Source organism: Petromyzon marinus, chromosome 49, assembly GCF_048934315.1.
Source record: "Petromyzon marinus isolate PM22_M1 ecotype Great Lakes invasive population chromosome 49, UKy_Petmar_22M1.pri1.0, whole genome shotgun sequence".
Lineage (NCBI taxonomy): Eukaryota > Metazoa > Chordata > Hyperoartia > Petromyzontiformes > Petromyzontidae > Petromyzon > Petromyzon marinus.
This window is the reverse complement of record NC_133715.1, coordinates 8536671-8556633: the sequence shown is the minus strand read 5'-3', so window position 1 is coordinate 8556633 and position 19963 is coordinate 8536671. Positions and strand designations below refer to the sequence as shown.

The window sequence follows — 19963 nt, the reverse complement described above, 5'->3', positions numbered from 1 at the left end:
CAGACCAGGTCCTTCCACACATTTATCCACACCCTTTTGTTGAGAATACACTGCTCTCAGGACAAACAGCCAAGCATGCTTTCCATGTAAACGAATGCTCCCTATCCTCGGCGCAGTACAAGCTGCAAATGGCCGTATACACGGGGCCCTCCATCGTGAAACCGGGCCATGATTTTGCACACATGTGCAAGACATGTATCGTTTGCAGGCTGTTGCCAACTGGTAGGCCTCAGGTGGCCACGGGCCAGATGTAAATTAACCAGTGGGCCAAATTCCATCTGCAGGCTACCTTGCCATGCCGGTGCAGACCAGGCTAGGCCCCTGTACGCATTTATTCACAATGGTTTGTTCATAGAATTCAATCCACACTGTGGCTCGTTGTTAATATGCCTATCCCAGGTTGAACAGTCGCAGCATGCCTTCCGTGGAAATGCAGCCTCAGTGTGGCCATGGCTTTCCATCCCGACCGTCTGCTGTGCTCGCACGCATCTTGCAGCCTGAGGCATCACGAGAGCATAAAGGATTTTTGTTTTTATCTCCCCATTCAATGCTACAAACGTGAATGTGTCGACACAACATTTCCAGTTTCACGGCGCGGCAAACGTGCAAGCCATTAAACGACAATGCGAGCTGATCCATTTCTAGATACTCCACTAAAACAAGATACATTAAGAAAACGTTCTCATTCGAAAGCCTCTGCGTGGCTACGATCGACCTCAACACAGTACGCTCATTAAATATACGCTGTCCTACATTGACGGCTCTTGATGTTCTTACAACGTACGCGCATAAGCCGGTCATTGATACGTCGCGGTTCGGCCGCACAACACGCACGGCCTTTGATCACTGGGGGCGTCTGTAAATGGATCACCCAGCGAGCTAACGTTCTTGACGTCGCAATAACAATGTCCCTCTCCCCGCTCCCGGCGTTCGCTTTCTCAAACCACGTTTCACAAACATCCCTCACATCTCACCGCCTTACTAGCCATTAGAATTGTCAATGCCGCGCAGGCTATATTAATAAATGGCAGCAGTATAGATATATACCACGCGCGCGCGCACACACACACATTGGTCCTCTCTCCATTGTGAGATGAGGCCATGATTTGCATACAGGTGCAGAACGGACAAAACAAGGAGCACCACCACCACACCACATCATCACCCGTTCGTTATGAGCAGCCCACCTCTTCCGTGCTCCGCACCCAATTCTGGATTCTGGACTATTTTGTGAACCACACCGTGGCTACACATAGACGACAGGGTTCGCTCGCATGGCGGCGGAGAGAGAGAGAGAGATAAATAAATACGGGTTTACACAGCCACAATGCAAGCGACGGAAAAGCCTTGGATTGAGGGAAAGGAGCGAGCGAGGCGGAACAAGGGGTGACACACGGTCCAGGGACGGCTGCGAAAGGACACAGCGCCCCTTGCTGGACATCGGCAGAGATGTCATCATAGAAATGCCACGACCAACGAAACCACAACCAACTCGCAAGGCATTAAAAACTACCTGAACGGCTGGGGAAACACAACAGCGAACTGAGAAACGGGATGGACGTAGCGCGCATGTCATTTGTCTGAAACACTCCAGAAAATAGGGCTCTTTGTTTCAGCACTCAGCGAGATCCAAAGCGTCACATTCCGATTTCCCGTTGCGCCAAAGGGCACTTTGCCCTTCATGTAACCAAGCTAGGCTGACAAACGTCTAGCTAGGGCAGCAGAGGAGTGCATGGCTGGGCTCAAACGTGCAGGACAAGAGAGGAAGGGGCAGGTCGAGCTCAAACAAAGGCAGCTCACTGCAAGCGGGTGGAGGGCAAGCGCACACAAAGGGCCAGACACGAAACGGCGCGGATTTACGCAAACTACAGAGCTAGATATCTAGTGGCAAATGAGGTAGAAAGAGAGAGAGACCAGTGGAAGAGATTGCAACGAGATGAATTAAAATACCGTACTGTTGTACTGCAACAGAGGCCTTCTACTCGGACAGGGGAGGAATGGGAGAACATGGACGTGTAGGGGGAGCCCTTTGCCCCAGCAGGGGGAAGTTACAGGCGACAACAAGGCGCATGCTGTACAGGGTCGGGCAGAGACGCAGAATGTGGCAGGTCAGGGCCAGGTCAGGGGAAGGGGCATAGCCGCGCGAGAAATGGTGAAGAGGAGGAGACAAATTGGGGACCTCCAAATGGGCCCTCGGCCAGGCCAGGCGAAGGAACGGCAAGCGAGGCGTTTTTTTTTTTTAACTTAACGTTGGGCCTCTCCTAAGGTGGGTGATGTGATGCCCTAAGGCATTGGCAGACGGTGTTGGGAGTGAGGAGACGACAAGAGACTCCACTCCGCCGCCCACCTCGTCTCTCTTCCCGCGGCTCAAGGTGGATCAGGTCAGACCGAGGAAAGGGAGAGGTCAGGGCCGATGAAGCCAGGCTACATGGAAGGTCAGGTCATGACCTGGCCCCAGAAGGGGGTGCTGGAGACCCCCCCACAAACACACCCCCGCCCCACATCGGCCTTCTTCCCGGAGCTCGTGATAAAGTCAGGTGAAGGCGAGGTAGGTCAGCTCAGCTGGCGGTCAGTTCAGGTTAGATGAGGTCAGGTTATGGGCAATTGGTGGGAGGGGGGCATGACCCCGCGAGCGGGGGTGCTGAAAGCTGTGGTGGTGGTGTGTGTGGGGAGCTGTGTGTGGGGGGTGGGGGGTCCTGGGCCTCCCCTAGGTCGACTCAGCCTCAAATGAGTATCTGGTGCGGTGTGTTAACATCGCCGCTGGGGATACAAAGGCGGCCGGGCGTGGTGCTGGCCACCCACCCCCCTCGTGTGCCGAAACCGGCCTTCATAGGTGCTACTTGCTAACAACACTTGCCCCTGCAGTATGTTAAGGCTGTACGGGGGATCTTTGTCTTTGTGTGTGTGGGGGGGGGGGTGTGGGGACCCCCACCTTGGCCCTCTTCCTGCGGCTCGTCCTGCGACCCTCGGGGGTCTCGGCCGTGCCACCGTCGCCGCCGTCAGCCTCGGCGCCGGGCGAGACGCGCTCCTTCTTGCGCGGCGTGCGCTCCGAGGCGCCGCCCGCCTCGACCGCCTCGTTGCCCGCCACCGCAGCCTCGACGCCGCGCTCCTCCTTCTGCTGCTGCTGCTGCTTCAGAGTCGACATTGGCGGTCGCCTCGTGAATGATTACAAGGAAACAACAATAACAACAACAACAACACTGAGTGTTGAGACGCAGGAGCACCGGCGGCCCCCCCAACGCGTCCCTTCCACCACCACGGGACACACAAAAGCGGGCAAGGAGGCGGCGGATCGATCCGCGCGTAATCTACGGCGTCGATTCCAGTGCCGTCGAATTGATTTTTTTTTACACCACACACAATTTTTTTTTCTTTACGATAATAAGCGAACGCTTCCAGATTGTGGGGGGGGGGGGTTGGTGGTGGGGGTTTCTGGAGTCGCGAGGAAGTCGTAAGCGCGTCGACGGCGTTAAGTGAACTCGCGCTTTGCTTTAAAGTTTTAAGGGAATCGAATCGACCGACGTTTGTTCGTCCGAGTCTATTCACGGGTGGGCGTGTTCGGGCGCGCGGGATGTGTCGAGGCAGCTCATTGGTCGAGCCTCGATGCGCGGCTGTGAGCGCCGCTCCGATTAGCTGCACGTTTACCCCCCCCCCCCCACCGATTCTCAAGCGCTCGATTCTCCGCCGACGATTCGAATCGCTGGGGAATTCACTCGCGAGACTCCGCACAGATGGATTGCCGAGCACCGCAGCCCGATTCCCTAAAATCTCCACCGCAGTTTGGTCCCATGCTGCACGTCGCAAGTGATCACCCCGTGTTGCCATTGCACAGTGGGGCTGCAGGGGTGGCCACGAGATAGCAGAATGGAAAGTGGATTATTGAATCCAACTGTGCGGAGTTATGTGTTTAGTGCGTTCCTTCCCCCACTTATTTTTCGCCGAGTGTTCTCCAGCATTAAGGGAAAGCACTCAGTAACTGACCAAACCTGTAGCAGGGCCTTCCTGAAAAAAAGTATCTTGAGACTCGGCCGAGACTTTTCTGAATAAATAACTTTTCTTCTTCATCGGGTAAACAAAAAAAAAGCTGAAAATCGTAACGGGAACGGGTGTAAGCAACGTTCATGTCGCTTTGGTGCAAATTTGAGAAATATGCTTGGCCCAATAGTCTGCTTTGACAGACCTTTGAATTGTTACCGGACCTACTGTGACAATGCACGTTTCTGAACTGAAGATGGAGTCGTCGGTCATGTAAAAAAACCGCATTGGGTTTTTTTTAATGGATAACTTCATTGGCAACGTCAGCGTGGTCACGCCGGGCGATGTGGGAGGAGGTTCCAACCTTCGCGAGAGGGTGTGGACAGCCACGATGTTTAACAGGGCCCCAGAAATTGACCACTAAGAGGTTAATATTTTATTTTTTAGTCGATTAATCGGCTTAATAGTCTGCCCTAGCTTGAACCGTGAAGCGGATTTCGGGGCAGTGACATGGCCGAGTGAGTGGTCGTCGGTTGGGCAGTTGATGCAGAAATTTGCGGTTCGAACCCCACGGCCACCCTGGTTAATCCTGTAGGTATTCTAACCAGAGGTGCACGCGATCTGCTTCACAGGGGAAGTTAAATATCTCCGTCACATCAGGGTCCAGCTTTACCAAATCGAAACTAAGGCTCCATCACCCCAGATCTTTCTCGTTGCCTTACAAATGTTTGGGAACATGTCACGTCAAAATAAATTCGCAGTTGCGGCCGCAAGTCATAAGAGACCGACAGGAATTTTGATTGGTGGAGCAGTCATTATAAATCACAAAGACTAAGATGTATATATGTAAAACATCGCAACCCCCGAATCCTGCCAATTCTTGAATTTGGTGTGGTGTGTATTGAAACATACTTAATTATTAGTGGTGACAATCGTTTCATAATTTTATTTTCATACCCAAGTTCACAATACAAGTGAAATTACCACACTGAAGGTTTGTCATTGATGAATGCTAAAACGTTTATCAGTATTCACATTTAATAAACTTGAGCTGACTAACTCCTGCCAAGTCCTATGTGTGTTTAGAAACCTTTCCCCCACATTTCCCGTGTCCGTTTCGTTACGCAACTAGTAAATACCCCAATTAAAGACTCAAACATGGCATCTCCTGGCTTTGACATTTCTTAAAGTCACTGGTGGAACCATCAACGGCATCGGAACATCAACAAGAAAATTATAAGATATAAGCCACAGTGCGACTGGGGCCATGCAACCCAAAACTGTGGGCCGTGTAGTAAAACCACTAATCTTCACTCCTTCAATGCAGGGATAGCATAACATCACGAACTCTCTCCAGAAGCCCTCACGTGGCGAGCAGACATCGGCATTTTGCTGCCGAACATATTGCCATACGCAATAATAATAGTCGAAGTTCCTTTCAGTCTTTGGGCAATGTTCAGCCTGTGGGAAACGTAACAAAACGCTGGGTTGCGTTCTTTCTAAACTACACGAACTCTCTCCTGCAGCCCTCTAGTCCTGGATAACAGACCTCGCCATGAACCTTTTTAGCCCATGACAATCTTGCTGCCACACGCACGAATGGAAGCGGCGTTACACGACTCCCAGGCGCCTCACGAGACGCCTCCTGCCACCCCTCACGCGCCGGGTGCCCCATGCCCTGCACCGTACCACGCTACCAGCCAAGTCCGAGCGAATTTCTTCCCTTCCAGCCGTTGCTTGAACGTTTCCCAATTTACACCCCCTCTGTACCCTGTCTCTTCTTATATACCCTCTCCAATTGAGGCTCCACTCTCTCTCTCCATCTCACCCGTCTTTGGCCCCCTGGTGATCGCCTTATCGAGCAATCATCACCAACCATCCCGATCTCTCTCTCTTTAGAGCAGGGGTCGGGAACCTTTTTGACTAAGAGAGCCATGAAAGCAAAAAATTTGGAAATTTATTTCAGTGAGAGCCATATAATATATTTTAAAAGTGAATTCAACTAAATGTCAGTATAATAAGCCTCTGAATTTATTCTTTTAAATAATGTTGTTATAACACTCACCATTAATGCGACTTCTGGTGCTGCATGGATTTGCTGATGTCTTTGTAGTCGGGTTGGTACTTTGTAGTCGGGTTGGTACTTGGTGAGGTTAAGCTTCATGCAAGCGTTGAGGCTTTCATCCGTTAAACGTGATCGTAGGTTGGACTTGATGTTTTTAAGATGTGAGAATGACTGCTCACATGCATACGTAGATCCAAACATGGTCAATACAGCAATACTCACACGCTGCAGTGTGTGGTATGTGACAGGAAGCGCGTTCCAAGTTTTGAGAATCAGCTGGTCTTCGGGTTGGAGTTTTTTCATTTCTGTCCACATGTGCTTGCTCGCCAACTCCGCTTTCTGTCGTGTGATTCTTTCCAAATCTTCATTCAGTGACTTGAACTTATTCACCCACATGTCTGAGGCCTTCAGGTCAGCCACTTCTGCTTCAAAATCTCTGACGGAGACACCAGGGATGTAATTCAGGTCGGCTGTGTTCAGTGAACACTCGTTTGGATGGGTGATGAACTTAAAAATACGAGTGTGCTCACGAAATTCTCCAAAGCGTGCTTTGAAGGACTGTAGGAGACTGGATGTGCAGCCAGCTAGCTGGTGGAGATCAAGGTTTTGAATGGGCTCACTTGCTGTGCATTCATCTTTAAATTGGCTCAGTTTTTCAAAATGTAGTAAACGACCTGTTTCAAGATGCGTGATGAAAAGCTCCAGCTTGTTTTCAAAAGCAAATACAGCTTGTTGAAGGGATAACACTGTATTTCCAATGCCTTGCATTTTCACGTTGAGCTGGTTCAGATGTTCAGTCAGATCTACGAGATAGTAAAACTTGAGGAGCCACTCGGTGTCGGCTAGCTCAGGATGCCCGACGCCTTTCATTTCAAGGAAAGTCCGGATTTCGTTCTGGCAAGCCGCAAAACGGCTAAGCACCTTCCCTCTTGACAACCAACGCACATTGCTGTGCAAAAGCAGACCAGGATAGTTATTTACAACTTCATCCAGCAGTGTTTTAAACTGGCGATCATTTAAGGCTCGGGCAACAATAAAGTTGATCACACGAATGACCAGCGACATCACTTCGCCAAACTGCCTGTCACACATCTGAGCACAAAGTGCCTCCTGGTGTATAATGCAATGGAAACTTAGGATGGGTCTATTTTCATGTTCACGGAGAAGCGCCACAAATCCTTTGTTTTTCCCCACCATACACGGAGCACCATCAGTACACACTGAGAGAAGTTTATCCATAGGTAGACTTTTTTCTTGAGCAAACTCCATGAAAGACTTGAATAAATCCTCACCTCTTGTGGACCCTTTTAATGGCAGAACAGCAAGACTTTCTTCGCGCAGTGTGTCACCAACAGCATATCTTGCAATCACGCTGAACTGCGACAAATGGCTCACGTCTGTTGACTCATCCAAAGCCAGAGAAAAGAACGGCGCTGCATTTATGTCCTTCACTTGCGTTTCCTCCACTTTGTTTGCCATCACGATGGTACGATCATGAACAGTTCTTGCCGACAGAGGCATGTCTTGTATCCGTTTGATTATCTTGTCTTTGTTCGGAAGATCATCAAAAAGTTCATTGGCTACATCCAGCATGAACGTTTTAGCATACTCGCCATCTGTGAATGGTTTTCCGTTCCTCACTATTGCTAAAGAACCAGCAAAGCTAGCCGAATTATAGTCACCTTGCCGGGTCCATACGCGGAGTTGCTGCTGGCTAGCTTGCACCCTGCTCAGAAGCTCTTGGCACGCTTTCTTTCTGCTGTCTCCCGCAGGGTATTTTGATGCAAAGGTAGCGTGGCGCGTGTCGAAGTGCCGCTTTACATTCGACCGTTTCAACGATGCAATTTTGTCATTGCAAATTAGACACACCGCAGAACCCGCTCTCTCCACAAAGGCGAATTCTTCGGTCCATTCGTCCTGAAATGTACGATACTCGTCGTCTTTTTTTCTTTTCGCCATCTTCTTCGTCGAAGGGTTAGCTTTGAGCTAATGACCGAGCAGACGCAGTCTCAGACTGATTCAAAAGGGGGCGTTTACCTGTTTTACCCAGCAACGGCAAACGTAGGCCAGTATCATCCAATTAAAATAATGGACAATTGCTCCTGCAGCCCTGAACAGGACATGCGCAGTGAAAAATCGATGGATGGATTAAAACAAGTGAGAATATTTTGTTTTATCTGCGAGCCATATGCAATCATCAAAAGAGCCACATCTGGCTCGCGATCCATAGGTTCCCGACCCCTGCTTTAGAGGCACCAGCCAGGCACTGCTCGATCATTCTATTTTTGCAGATTGCAATACAGTACTGTACAAGGTGGTCCGGATGTCTTGTGACCCCCCCCCCAATTAATTGGCCCCTACCATTGGTTTCCTTTGCTTATTCATATCTGTTTTAATTCTAGATTTGAAGCTTTCATGACTGCAAGGATCCATACTCTTTGGTTCTATTCGGTAAAGTCACGTAGGTAATTGTTATTGTATTTTTACCTACGTGACTTTACCGAATAGAACCAAAGAGTACATATCTGTTTTCATAGTCATTGGTATACCAAACAAATATTAAGTTTTAGATAATTAAATGGAGGTCACTGCTGATAAAGAGCTTTATAGTTCATCTGATTCCTCCAGCATAAATTAATACTCTGAAGAAAAAAATCTCACCTGGACCAACCCTCAATACTGTCGAAGTATCCTAGCCACTAGAGGGCTTCATACTTCTGAGTTTGTATACGTGTTTCGATGCCTCCCCTGAAGGAGCGCACACTGCAGTGGTTTACATAATGGTCCACAATCTAGATTTGAAGCTTTCGTGACTACAGGAATCCAAACTCTTTGGTTCTTTCGGTAAAGTCACGTAGGTATAAAATAAATCACGACGTTTCGATTGCAACACAAGCAATCATCATCAGGTGGGAAACCACAGCAAGAAAAAAAGGTTTTTCTCTCTCTCCCGCTTCAGCAAAAACTTTTTTCTTGCTGTGGTTTTCCCACCTGATGATGGTTGCTTGTGTTGCAATCGAAACGTCGTGATTTATTTTATTTTATACCTACGTGACTTTACCGAAAGAACCAAAGAGTAATATGGTCCACAATTTGGGTTGCATGGTCACAGTCGTTCTGCTACTGTGGCTTGTCTTTAATGCTTAATTCATGATGGAGATGTGGTGTCTTCGAGGATAAACATCAAAGGCAGATGTGCGATGTTTGTTTCTTGCATGAAGTGATTGTTATGGACGTCGATGATTAATTTTAATATATTTAGGCCACCTGTGCTGTAATCTCCACTCTGCACGTGTTTCGTATTATATTTGGTTCGCACACCATTATCGGATTAGCTCTTAATTAACTCGCCTCTCATTGTCTGCACCTTATATGCGGGCTACTCTTATCCCTGATTCAAAGGTCGCAACACAAGCATGGAAGCGCACTTGTAAGAATTCGTTATTTGACGTCCGAATTTGTTTTCGTAATAGATCCAGGTGACTCAATTACATGCCTAATCATTGGATCCACCTATGTAGCGCGGGTGACCCAATAATTAACATCCCAGTTAAAACACACACTATATTGGTTAATCGAATCTAAAAAAATGGAGAACGTTCGAATCGTTATTTCTGCTCGCCTTTAACTGGATACAACGATCCACTTCCCGCCCCGAAATTCTAATTAAGTATGTACAATTACCGTATGTATATTGTTTTACACTGCTAAAGGCAGCGACCTCGAGCGGCTGCAGGAACTCGCAAGCGACCGCACTGCTGATCAAGCGAAATTGAAGCTGGTTGAAATCACCAGCAAAACGGGGCACTCAAATTGTAAATGCTGTGGGTTTACTCTCCAACACACCGGTGTGCTGAAGTAGTCACGAATTGGCACGTTTTGTTTACGTGACAAACCTTACTAATCGGCTGTGTCGGGTGATGGTGGGTTCACGACACGTTTATATTTATGCGATCTAAACCATAAAACCATTATTTTGACATTGATAATACAAAACCCGTCCATATCTTGAACTGGACTCTAATTGCTCGGTACGATGTTTATGATGGCATTATTTGCGCGGTTCCTTTGATGGAATTATTGCGAGCGTCACTGACAGCATGTGTTCTCAGCGTGACGGATTGGAGTGATTTACCAAGACACACTCAGGCTGAAACCCAATACACGTGCCAACGTTGGGACAACGATTCCAACTACCACGGACATGCCAACGTTGGGCCACGGTTCCAACTACCACGTACATGCCAACGTGGGGCCAACGATTCCAACTACCACAGACATGCCAACGTTGGGGCCACGGTTCCAACTACCACGGACATGCCAATGTTGGGCCACGGTTCCAACTACCACGTACATTCCAACGTTGGGGCCAACGATTCCAACTACCACGTACATGCCAACGTTGGGCCACGGTTCCAACTACCACGGACATGCCAATGTTGGGCCACGGTTCCAACTACCACGTACATGCCAACGTTGGGCCACGGTTCCAACTGCCACGTACATGCCAACGTTTGGGCCACGGTTCCAACTACCACGGACATACCAACGTGGGGCCCTGTTAGGTGATGCAACGTCGGCATGTTTACTTGGAATGTGTGCCGAGTAAATTTCAGCTGATGCGCGTCTGGAGTGACAACAAATCGTAACAAACCAGTCCAACGCAACGACGGGCATGCAAATGCACAATTAACAACTTCATCATTAGACCTCCTTTGCCAGTACCAAAATGTAGTAATAAGGTTTTTCCCCTTTTTTCTGGCAACAAAACTGAAACCTTTTTACAAGGATTCATGTGTGAAAAAACAAATTTTCTTGCTGTGGTTTTTCACACCTGATGATGATTGCTTGTGTTGCAGTCGAAACGTCGTGAGAATTTTATTGTTTTATATTTTTATTATTTTATTGTTTCTCTTCGACGTGGAGACTTCACCGAAAGAACCAAGAATATGAATCCCTGCAGTCACGAAAGCTTTAAATCAAAATTTATTTGTCTTTTGTAAACGTGACACATTTTTTACTGTTTGGCCGTGTCGGATGGTGGAGGGTTACGACACATTTATAAATAACGCGATCTAACCCAAAAACGTTTATTATGAATAATATTGGTCGCGAAAGCCTACGTGTTAAAGTGTTCCTTGTAAAAAGGTTTCAGTTTTGGTGTTTTAACCAAACCGCTGCGCCACCGCTCCCCGCAGTGGGCACCGCGGCAGGCGCCGCCCACATCGCCGCGACGTCACGGACCCAGAGTGCCCCGACTCAGCATCGCGTCAGGCTCCGCCCACATCAGAGGACCCCGGACTCGGCATCGCGTCAGGCTCCGCCCACATCAGAGGACCCCGGACTCAGCATCGCGTCAGGCTCCGCCCACATCAGAGGACCCCGGACTCGGCATCGCGTTAGGTTCCGCCCACATCAGAGGGCCCCGGACTCGGCATCGCGTCAGGCTCCGCCCACATCAGAGGGCCCCGGACTCAGCATCGCGTCAGGCTCCGCCCACATCAGAGGGCCCTGACTCACCATCGCGGAAGCGATCACCGCGGTCGAGGTGCAACAACGGCGGCGGCAGCGGCCTTCGCTTAAAACGTTACTGACAACGACGACGATTATCATAACGAGAACCGACGACGACGACGACGAGGTGACATTAACAGACGCATTTAACATCGACGACGACGACCCGCTCGCGTGTTCACGTGCGATACGATGGCGGCGAACGCGGGCGGCGGAGTAAAAGATGGCGAGGCGGAGGAGGTGCGCAGCCGTCGGCCCGACAACACCGCCTTCAAGCAGCAGCGCCTGCCCGCCTGGCAGCCCATCCTCACCGCCGGCACGGTGCTGCCCGCCTTCTTCATCATCGCCGTCATCTTCATCCCGCTCGGCATTGGCCTCCTCATCACGTCCAACAACATCCTCGAGCACGAGGTGACGACGGCGGCGGTGGTGATGGTGGTGGTGATATTTGTGAGGGGCGTGAGGCGGTGCAAAACTAACACGGAGGGGTGGGAAACCAAAATGAACAACGGAGAGACATGTTTAGTGCACGTTCGGTAACAAACGACAATTTGGAAAAAAAACCTCGGATTTCAAGAGCCGCAATGGACGCGAATACGAGACGGGGTGGGATGGTCCTTCATAAATAACGCCACGAAAGCAGTCGCTTAAAGAGCCGCAGGTTGCCGTTCCCTAAACTCACCTGTGCTGGTTTCTGAGATCGTGTGTTGTTGGTGGTGGTGGTTTCTGAGATCGTGTGTTGGAGGTGGTGGTGGTTTCTGAGATCGTGTGTTGGTGGTGGTGGTTTCTGAGATCGTGTGTTGTTGGTGCTGGTTTCTGAGATCGTGTGTTGGTGGTTTCTGAGATCGTGTGTTGGAGGTGGTGGTGGTTTCTGAGATCGTGTGTTGGTGGTGGTTTCTGAGATCGTGTGTTGGTGGTGGTGGTTTCTGAGATCGTGTGTTGGAGGTGGTGGTGGTTTCTGAGATCGTGTGTTGGTGGTGGTTTCTGAGATCGTGTGTTGGTGGTGGTGGTTTCTGAGATCGTGTGTTGGTGGTTTCTGAGATAGTGTGTTGGTGGTGGTGGTTTCTGAGATCGTGTGTTGGTGGTGGAGGTTTCTGAGATCGTGTGGTGGTGGTTTCTGAGATCGTGTGTTGTTGCTGTTGCCGTGTGAATATTTCGCTGTGTCGTTTTCACAACGTGTAGAAGTGACACTATACCAGGGGCGGGGAACCTTTTTTCTGCCAAGGGTCATTTGGATATTTATAACATCATTCGCCGACCATACAAAATTATCAACTTAAAAATTAGGCCGTTACATTTGGTCAAACATTCAATTAACTCACCCCTAATGTGATGGCTGGAACTGCTTCTCTTTGGCGAGGCGTGTGATGATGTCAGCTGGTATTGATGATGATGTTGCTACTCTAAACTGCCTTTCCAGGTTTGCTCCTAGATTTATTGAATTTCGAGTCCCGCCTGCGGTTGCCTTGGCAGGGCCACACCAAATGATTTCGCGGGCCTTAGACGGTCCGCGGGCCGGACGTTCTATACGTTCCGTCAATAACGCACTGCGTGGCTTTAAAAGGGAACGAATATATACAGGATATGCGACGTTTCTGTAAGTGTCCCTTGGTAGCACATTGAGGCCAGAGTAGGATTATCCTCTGTGTGCTTTGAAGAGGGGCTGTGGTCTTAAACGTCTTATGGAGGAACGTGCTGGGTGTTGTTATTTGTGCTTGTACATCACCGCCAAACGCAGCAGAATCACAATTGTCGTAAAGGTGGGTGCGTTCTGGACTGTTAATGATATTGTACGTACTGCATTTTTAACTGTTGTTAAATTAAATCTTGCCGTGAACTGGTGTGCGTTCCAAACATGAGTGGGCTGTTCTGAAGGACACTCAATTTTTGGGGCGCGTTCTGAACTCGCTCGGTAAGGGTGTGTTCTGAACTCTGTGAACATGGGTTTGCAGTTACATGAAGGATGTGCATTCCTAATTGTGTTGTGAACACAATTAGGACTAAAATGTGGTGTTCTGAACCTGAAGGTATTATACCGAATCAGCTGTGTACCTATTGTGTACTTAAGTGGCATTGCGCAATAACTGCAGTGACATTGTTAACATTTGCGTGTTGTGTTGCAATTAGTGTCCTGGACCCGCCTGTAGCATGATGTTATTTTGTGACTTTAGTTTAGACTTAAGCAATCTTTTTGTTTACAAATGACCATATCGGCGGGACTGCATCGCATCCCATCACATCTCAGAAAGCTAAGCATTGTTGAGCCTGGATAGTGTTTGGATGGACGACCGCTATGCAAAATACCAGGGTGTTGTAAGCCGCGACGGAGCTACGTTGGCAGCCACAAAGGAAGTGCCACAAAAATGCACGTGCTGCTGTATGCGCCTATAGCTGCTTCCCGCCTTCACGCCACACAAGCCGCACTGACCAGCGTGGCAAAAGCACACTGCAGTCATAAAAATCCCCGTGACTCGCACGATTCGGAGAGGTGCGCCCTCTTCCAGCCGTGGATTGACAGAAGTCTTGCACGTGTGCGTTCCACTAATTAAGTGTTCTAAGCTGGTTCGTCTGAATTGTATAGGATATGCGCTTGGCCTGTAACTGGGAAAGGAGTTTGTTTTGGGCCGTGTAGCATTGCCGCACCAGTGTTGTTACTGCACGTGCTTGTTATGAACTAGGTAGTGTTTTGTAAATCCCCATGCCATTATGGTGAGGTATTACACAGCACTATAATGCACACTGGGCTGAATTATACATGGGGTGGCAGGATTATTCTCAGTGTCCAACCTTACAAGTTATCACCACAATCAGGCATGATCAATCCACTGCCGGATAAAGGCCTGCCCAAGTTGCCACCATAATCCAGCTAGCCTTTGCACATGTATTTGATATAAGTCCTCCAAGACACGTTTTATTCCTTGCTGTCATGGAGTAATAGAATGTTATTGATCCGATGTGATAAAGGAATTATGTGATGAGGGTAGATGACAAATATCTCTGGAAGTGGATGGCTATGACTGCAGTCGAGAACCATGCGGCGAGGATGTTTAGTGCAGTTTAACACGTAGCAGGCTTTTGCGACCAACATCATCCATAAGAGGTTTTTTGGGGTTAGGTCACGTAAATGTGTCGGGTGGTGGCGGGTTTTAACGACACATTTATATATTTACGCCATCTAACCCCAAAAAAACCTCTTATGGATGTTACATGCACTCCCCACTAATTCCTGACAAAGTAGAATGTTCTGTTGGTGTATCCTGCCAAGTGTTATCAATACATCCGAGTGAAGCTCAGGATATGAATAATAGACAACTCCTTTTGAGCTTTCACTTGGATCGCAAATCTCATTAATTTTTTAAAGGTTCGATTCTCATGGCCAGGCGATGAATGTAATTACTAAAAGAATTCTGTTTATTATTTATTGGTCTTATTTTGTGTTGCTATTTGGAGATTGTATAGTGTTGGTCAGTCGTAAAGAGATACATTTGCAGTACACGCGATGTGGTATTAACAGCGCCATGCTCCCAATTTCTTTCAGGTCGACTATACAGACAGCAACGACTGTGCACATTGTGCCGAAGTGCGCACGTATTGGAATAACAGCTTCCAAAGCTGCAGTTGCTCCATCGCCTTCAACTTAACCGAGCATTTTAAGGTACAGTTAGTGTTGCTCGTTGAATGGTTATTGGCGGTCGTGTTGCCATCATTTTTGACGATGAAGAGCTTGCCCACCACTTTAAATGTTTCCCCGCCCTGCTGTCATTGTTGCAGGGTCCAGTGTACATGTACTACGGGCTGTCCAACTTCTACCAAAACCATCGACGCTACGTCAAGTCCCGAGATGACAACCAGCTGTATGGTGTCAAGGCCTCCTTATTGGTGAATTAAAGTTGTAAATACAACACAAATTACATTATAATTTAAAAAGTTGCACAAATAACGTGTTTTTCTCTTTTTTCAAGGATGCAGCAGTTTTTATTTGTGCGCTCGTTTGCATTTCACAGAATCCAAGCAGCGAGTGTGCTCCTTATGAAAAGAATGGCACCATTCCGATTGCACCTTGCGGAGCTATTGCAAACAGCATGTTCAACGGTGGGAACACACACGAGTAGGAACACGCACAACTACATATTTCAGGATTGGCGAAATCGATGGCATTAAATGGCATGTATTGGAAGGTTGAGGGGTGAGGCCGTTGTGTATTAGTTAACGCACTGGATTTCCGAGGTCATTAGTTAGATTCGATCTCCCGATGGCAGTTTAAACACGGTGCAAATTTAGTAAATGCCACTGCATGTCCACCCAGCAGTATAAATAGTTACACCACACTGATCGGCAGGTCGCATCTGACGGGAAAGTGTGGCTGCTCCCACCTGTCCCAAAGACATCCAGTGTGAAAGAGTAGGCCAAATACCCTCTAAGAGTGCCCTCGAGTGCAAGACGCGGCCGCCAGAAGTGGCGTAATCAAGCAATTGCAGGTTTACACTTTTACCTTTTGCATAGGAAGTTGGCAGTTTTGACTTTCCATGAGCCCGAAATATGTTAACTAATGCATAACTATAATAAAGCAAAGTGCTGGTTTAAAGAAGTAAATGTTAAATTCAAGTGTAGCAGATTGAGAAAAAAATGAAAGTCCCTTGTTGGAAATTTTACAGGGGTGGGCATTTAGTGTAAAGGGAATACCACTCAAGCATGAAACAACACTGCATCCATATTACATTTGATATTTAAACCATATCAGTCAGTTATCAATAAGCTTTTAGATTTCTTAGTCTTTATGAATTTGTTCATGAAATACGTTTCCAGACTAAGTTTATTAACTCTCCTTTTAGCAGAACCCCATTTTAAAATTAAATGTATCCCTGCTTTCATGTTACATTACTGTTTTGCTTAGCATTTTTGTTTGGCGATACAATTTTTTACCTGTGGCACACAAAAGGAAGAAAAAGTTGCGCAAAAGGGCCGACAGGCCAAGATGACCCAGGAAGGGATGCTGGAGTTAGTCCCCAAGACGGGCATGGTGCAGGATGAATAGCAGGAATAACGGAGCGCTTGGCCATAAGGGGAGAAGGAATGACTGGGCAAAGGTGTTGAAAATGAGAGAGTTAATGTGTGAGGGAAGAGAAAGTGGAAGCGAGCTGCATGCAGCATCTGTCTTCACAGGATGCAGGGATAGGCAAGGGATTCAGGGTAGTGATCATCGTACAAGTCAACAGATTTACCGGATGCTTGAGCCGATTTAAATATAGGGTTTTTTTAAATCTAATTTTTCAAAATGTTCCCGTTGAAAAGAACACATTTAGGCTCAACATTTTCACACGATTATAAAGGACTATTAACGACTTCTATGTACCTTTTGTTGATTCTGGCAGATACACTAACGTTGTACATGGCAAACGCTACCGACAATGTTCCGGTGCCGATGATAAAGACTGGAATTGCCTGGTGGACGGACAAGAACGTAAAATTTCAGAACCCGGAGCCAAAAAACAATCTCACCAGTGCTTTTGCAGGTTTGTATATGACCGCCACGTTTGCCATTACAAAGATGATCCATTCATCTGGAAACGTGGAGCTGAAAAGCAATTTGTGTATGGTCACTATGTTTGTGTTTTATTTCTCGTGTTTTTGGGTTGTACCACGTGTTCCGCACGCTGTCCGACGTTTCCCTAAACCATCTACGAGCCGATTCGAAAACGTTTCAGAAGCTCCCATCATCACGGTGAAAGAAACGTCGGACAAGTCGGATACGTGATAAGAACCTGAAAAACACATCCCGTGAGCTATATTAGCACAATCGCAAAAAAACATACACAGTAACGTGTGTTTTCGTCGCAGGCACTACCAAGCCGCTGTACTGGAATAAATCTGTTTATGAACTCGATGAACTGGACAGCAACAACAATGGCTTCATGAACGAGGACTTCATCGTGTGGATGAGAACAGCTGCCCTGCCCACGTTCCGCAAGCTCTACCGTCGCGTCAACATGACAGACAACGGGCTGCCCGCTGGCTCATACCTCCTCAAAGTGGACTACAGTATCCTTTCATTTTCCAATGCAATTGCTGTGACTACAGGGGATGTACAGTAGCCCATTTGTGTTGATATAAATCTTCCCTTTTTAGTGGCCCACGTCGCCGTTTTAACAATGCTTTTCCGCAGCTTGGAAAATGGGTTTTGAGGTCTGGGAAGGTAAGATAAGATTGAAAGTACGCTTAAAAAAAAATCACTATTGTATAGAAGCTATAACTGGTTGTATGACTTGTATTTGGTGGACAGGAAGTCCCTTCCCCTTTACCTCCTGGTCTCCTGTATAACCATGGTTTGTATATGATCGCATTGTGTACCTTCATTGAATGGTGGAAAAAAAATGCAATTACATCCATAGTATTTTTTTCTCCATTTTTGTTTGGTGTGTTTGCTTGAGGACTGGTTATCCCACTGCACTAATATCCTGGCCAAGAGTTTGATTCCCAGCCATGGAGTACGGTCAAACAACCCACATGACCGACATCCACCAGTGCATTGATGGTGTTGACAATTGTCGTTGTGGTTTATATTTGCCTGGAAAGTTTCCCACCCGCAGTGCTGCGCTCCAATCTTCCTTAACTTAGCTTCAGACTTTCCGGTGAAGAGCTTTGGAGGCAGAAAGCGTATGATCCTCAGCACCACCTCATGGATGGGCGGAAAGAACCCTTTCCTAGGCATCGCCTACATCACCGTGGGCACCATTTGCTTCGTCCTGGGCATCGTGCTCTTCATCATCCACCAGAAGTACAGCAAGCGCCCAAACGATTCCACAGACCCCAACACCAACTGAGCCTTTTTGCACCTGGTGTGGCCTCTTTATTCTAGCCCAAACCTAGAGTATTTGTTAAATTTGGTTGTTTTTCAGCATAAGGTTACCCATCTCAAGATTAGTGTGTAAGGGGAGGGCCAGTGGAAACCTATAGACACAGCCAATATCAATTAGAAAATGTCACATTGGCTCGAGGAATTGTATGGAATATGGTACAAACTAAGGTACATCTAATGACATTTCTTTGAGGAAAACTGAAACTAGTTGGTGACTGGGTCTAGGCACGAGGGTAATCATTCCATAATTTTAAAAAGGTATAAACTATGTTTTCCATATATTGTATATTGGTTTTATTTTAGCTAAAGTTAGATGATCTTTTGCTCGGTCTCATTGTTCTATTAACCTTGATAGACATGTAAAAATAATTTATGAACCTCGGCACTGGGAAATTGTTAAAGACTATCATTGTTTTGCAATGAATGTAGCAGGTGACACGAGTGAACGATATGAAAAGGCATTTTAAAATTGCATGCTAAATGAAAAAAACCCATGATGTGAATCTTCTGCTTTGGTTGGTGTTCAGAAGCATGTGTATAACTCCTTCATAGCAATGCTCACTTGAGTGTTAGACTGTTCAGACTCCATTAAGGCCACGCAAATGAGCAAAAATTGGCATATGCTGAGTGTCAACATGCCCAAAAGTTTCATCACAAAATCAAAAATATGCTGGGTTTTGCAGTACGGCCTTGCACTCTGTAAAATCGTGGCCCAAATACGGAGCCATCCTTGCTGTCATGAAAAATTATTGCACTGGCAAGTGTGGGGGGCAACAGTAAGGCATGAACTGCAAATGTTTTGAGAGCTTTAAAAGCTGAAATACAAACCATGCCAGAGGAGACGCTGGGGAGGCATAATCTACAAGCATGCACACATGCTGATATTCACAGCAGTGGAAAGTTGGTTATGCAATGCTATAGACTTGTAATTGGGTGTTGGAATAAACGTTTGCCATGCATTAATTTTGCACCATAAGGTTATTGTACAGGTTGGATTATTGTAGTGCCGTTTATCTTTTAAGCTTTTGCATACCGTATCTTTTAATTGCGTCACAATGGGGAACGATTTTTTTCAGTTTAGAAGATGTTAATTTTGCTCCTCTGATGGAATTGGTAGTTACATTGGTTATTTGGAAAACATTAGACCAAATTTCTAAAGCATGAAGTATTTAGCAAAAGATACTGGAAGGTTTGGATGAAAACTACCCTAAACAATTACAATCTCCTAGTGTGTTTAGCACCAACTTCTATAACTTTAGCGTCTACACTGAATTTTGAGATGTAAATGTTAAATTCAAAGCTTGGGACAATTGCCTTGGTTTAATTGTTCATTCAAATATTAAAGTTGACCTTGGGTAGTTTTGCACTTTAAATAAGGCATTACTGTGTTAAAGTTACTCCAAAGCCTTGTACAATGTGTGATCCGTCTGCTTATTTTCTGTCGGCATTGCTTTTAATAGCATGTGCTTGTTTCCAGTGTACAAATGCTGTTTGTGAATCATTGTGCTAAAGGTGGTGAATAAAATCTTAAAGACTATTTAAATGTTTCTCTT

The 19963-nt window shown here is 46.9% G+C and overlaps 2 protein-coding genes across 4 annotated transcripts in view; one reads left to right on the top strand and one right to left on the bottom strand.

The window, feature by feature from the left end:
* KDM1A (lysine demethylase 1A) overlaps positions 1-3376 on the bottom strand; it is a 31555-nt gene extending 28179 nt beyond the window's left edge. The window contains exon 1 of one of the 3 annotated variants that reach the window (XM_032972606.2): positions 2933-3376. In XM_032972606.2, coding sequence (XP_032828497.1) covers positions 2933-3145 — 213 coding nt within the window. In that variant the 5' untranslated portion in view covers positions 3146-3376. Of the gene's footprint in view, positions 1-1187; positions 1403-2932 lie in introns of those variants that run through there. The other 2 variants (XM_032972607.2, XM_032972608.2) reach the window with 2 other exon arrangements.
* Positions 3377-11501: 8125 nt separating this feature from the next.
* Positions 11502-19947, top strand: LOC116952911 (cell cycle control protein 50A). The gene is made up of 7 exons (XM_032972612.2): positions 11502-11965; positions 15093-15209; positions 15326-15433; positions 15559-15646; positions 16927-17067; positions 17393-17593; positions 18176-19947. The coding sequence occupies exons 1-7, from the start codon at positions 11747-11749 to the stop codon at positions 18373-18375; spliced, it is 1074 nt and encodes a 357-aa protein (XP_032828503.1). The 5' UTR covers positions 11502-11746; the 3' UTR covers positions 18376-19947.
* The last annotated feature ends 16 nt before the right edge of the window (positions 19948-19963 follow it).

What these genes read in the sequence shown, in the direction of transcription:
- LOC116952911 (XM_032972612.2), top strand. Translation starts at nt 11,747, where the DNA reads ATGGCGGCGAACGCGGGCGGCGGAGTAAAAGATGGCGAGGCGGAGGAG. An exon ending in GTGTCAAGGCCTCCTTATTG is followed by an intron (nt 15,434 to 15,558) that starts GTGAATTAAAGT and finishes TGCATTTCACAG; the next exon opens with AATCCAAGCAGCGAGTGTGC. An exon ending in TGCAAACAGCATGTTCAACG is followed by an intron (nt 15,647 to 16,926) that starts GTGGGAACACAC and finishes TGATTCTGGCAG; the next exon opens with ATACACTAACGTTGTACATG.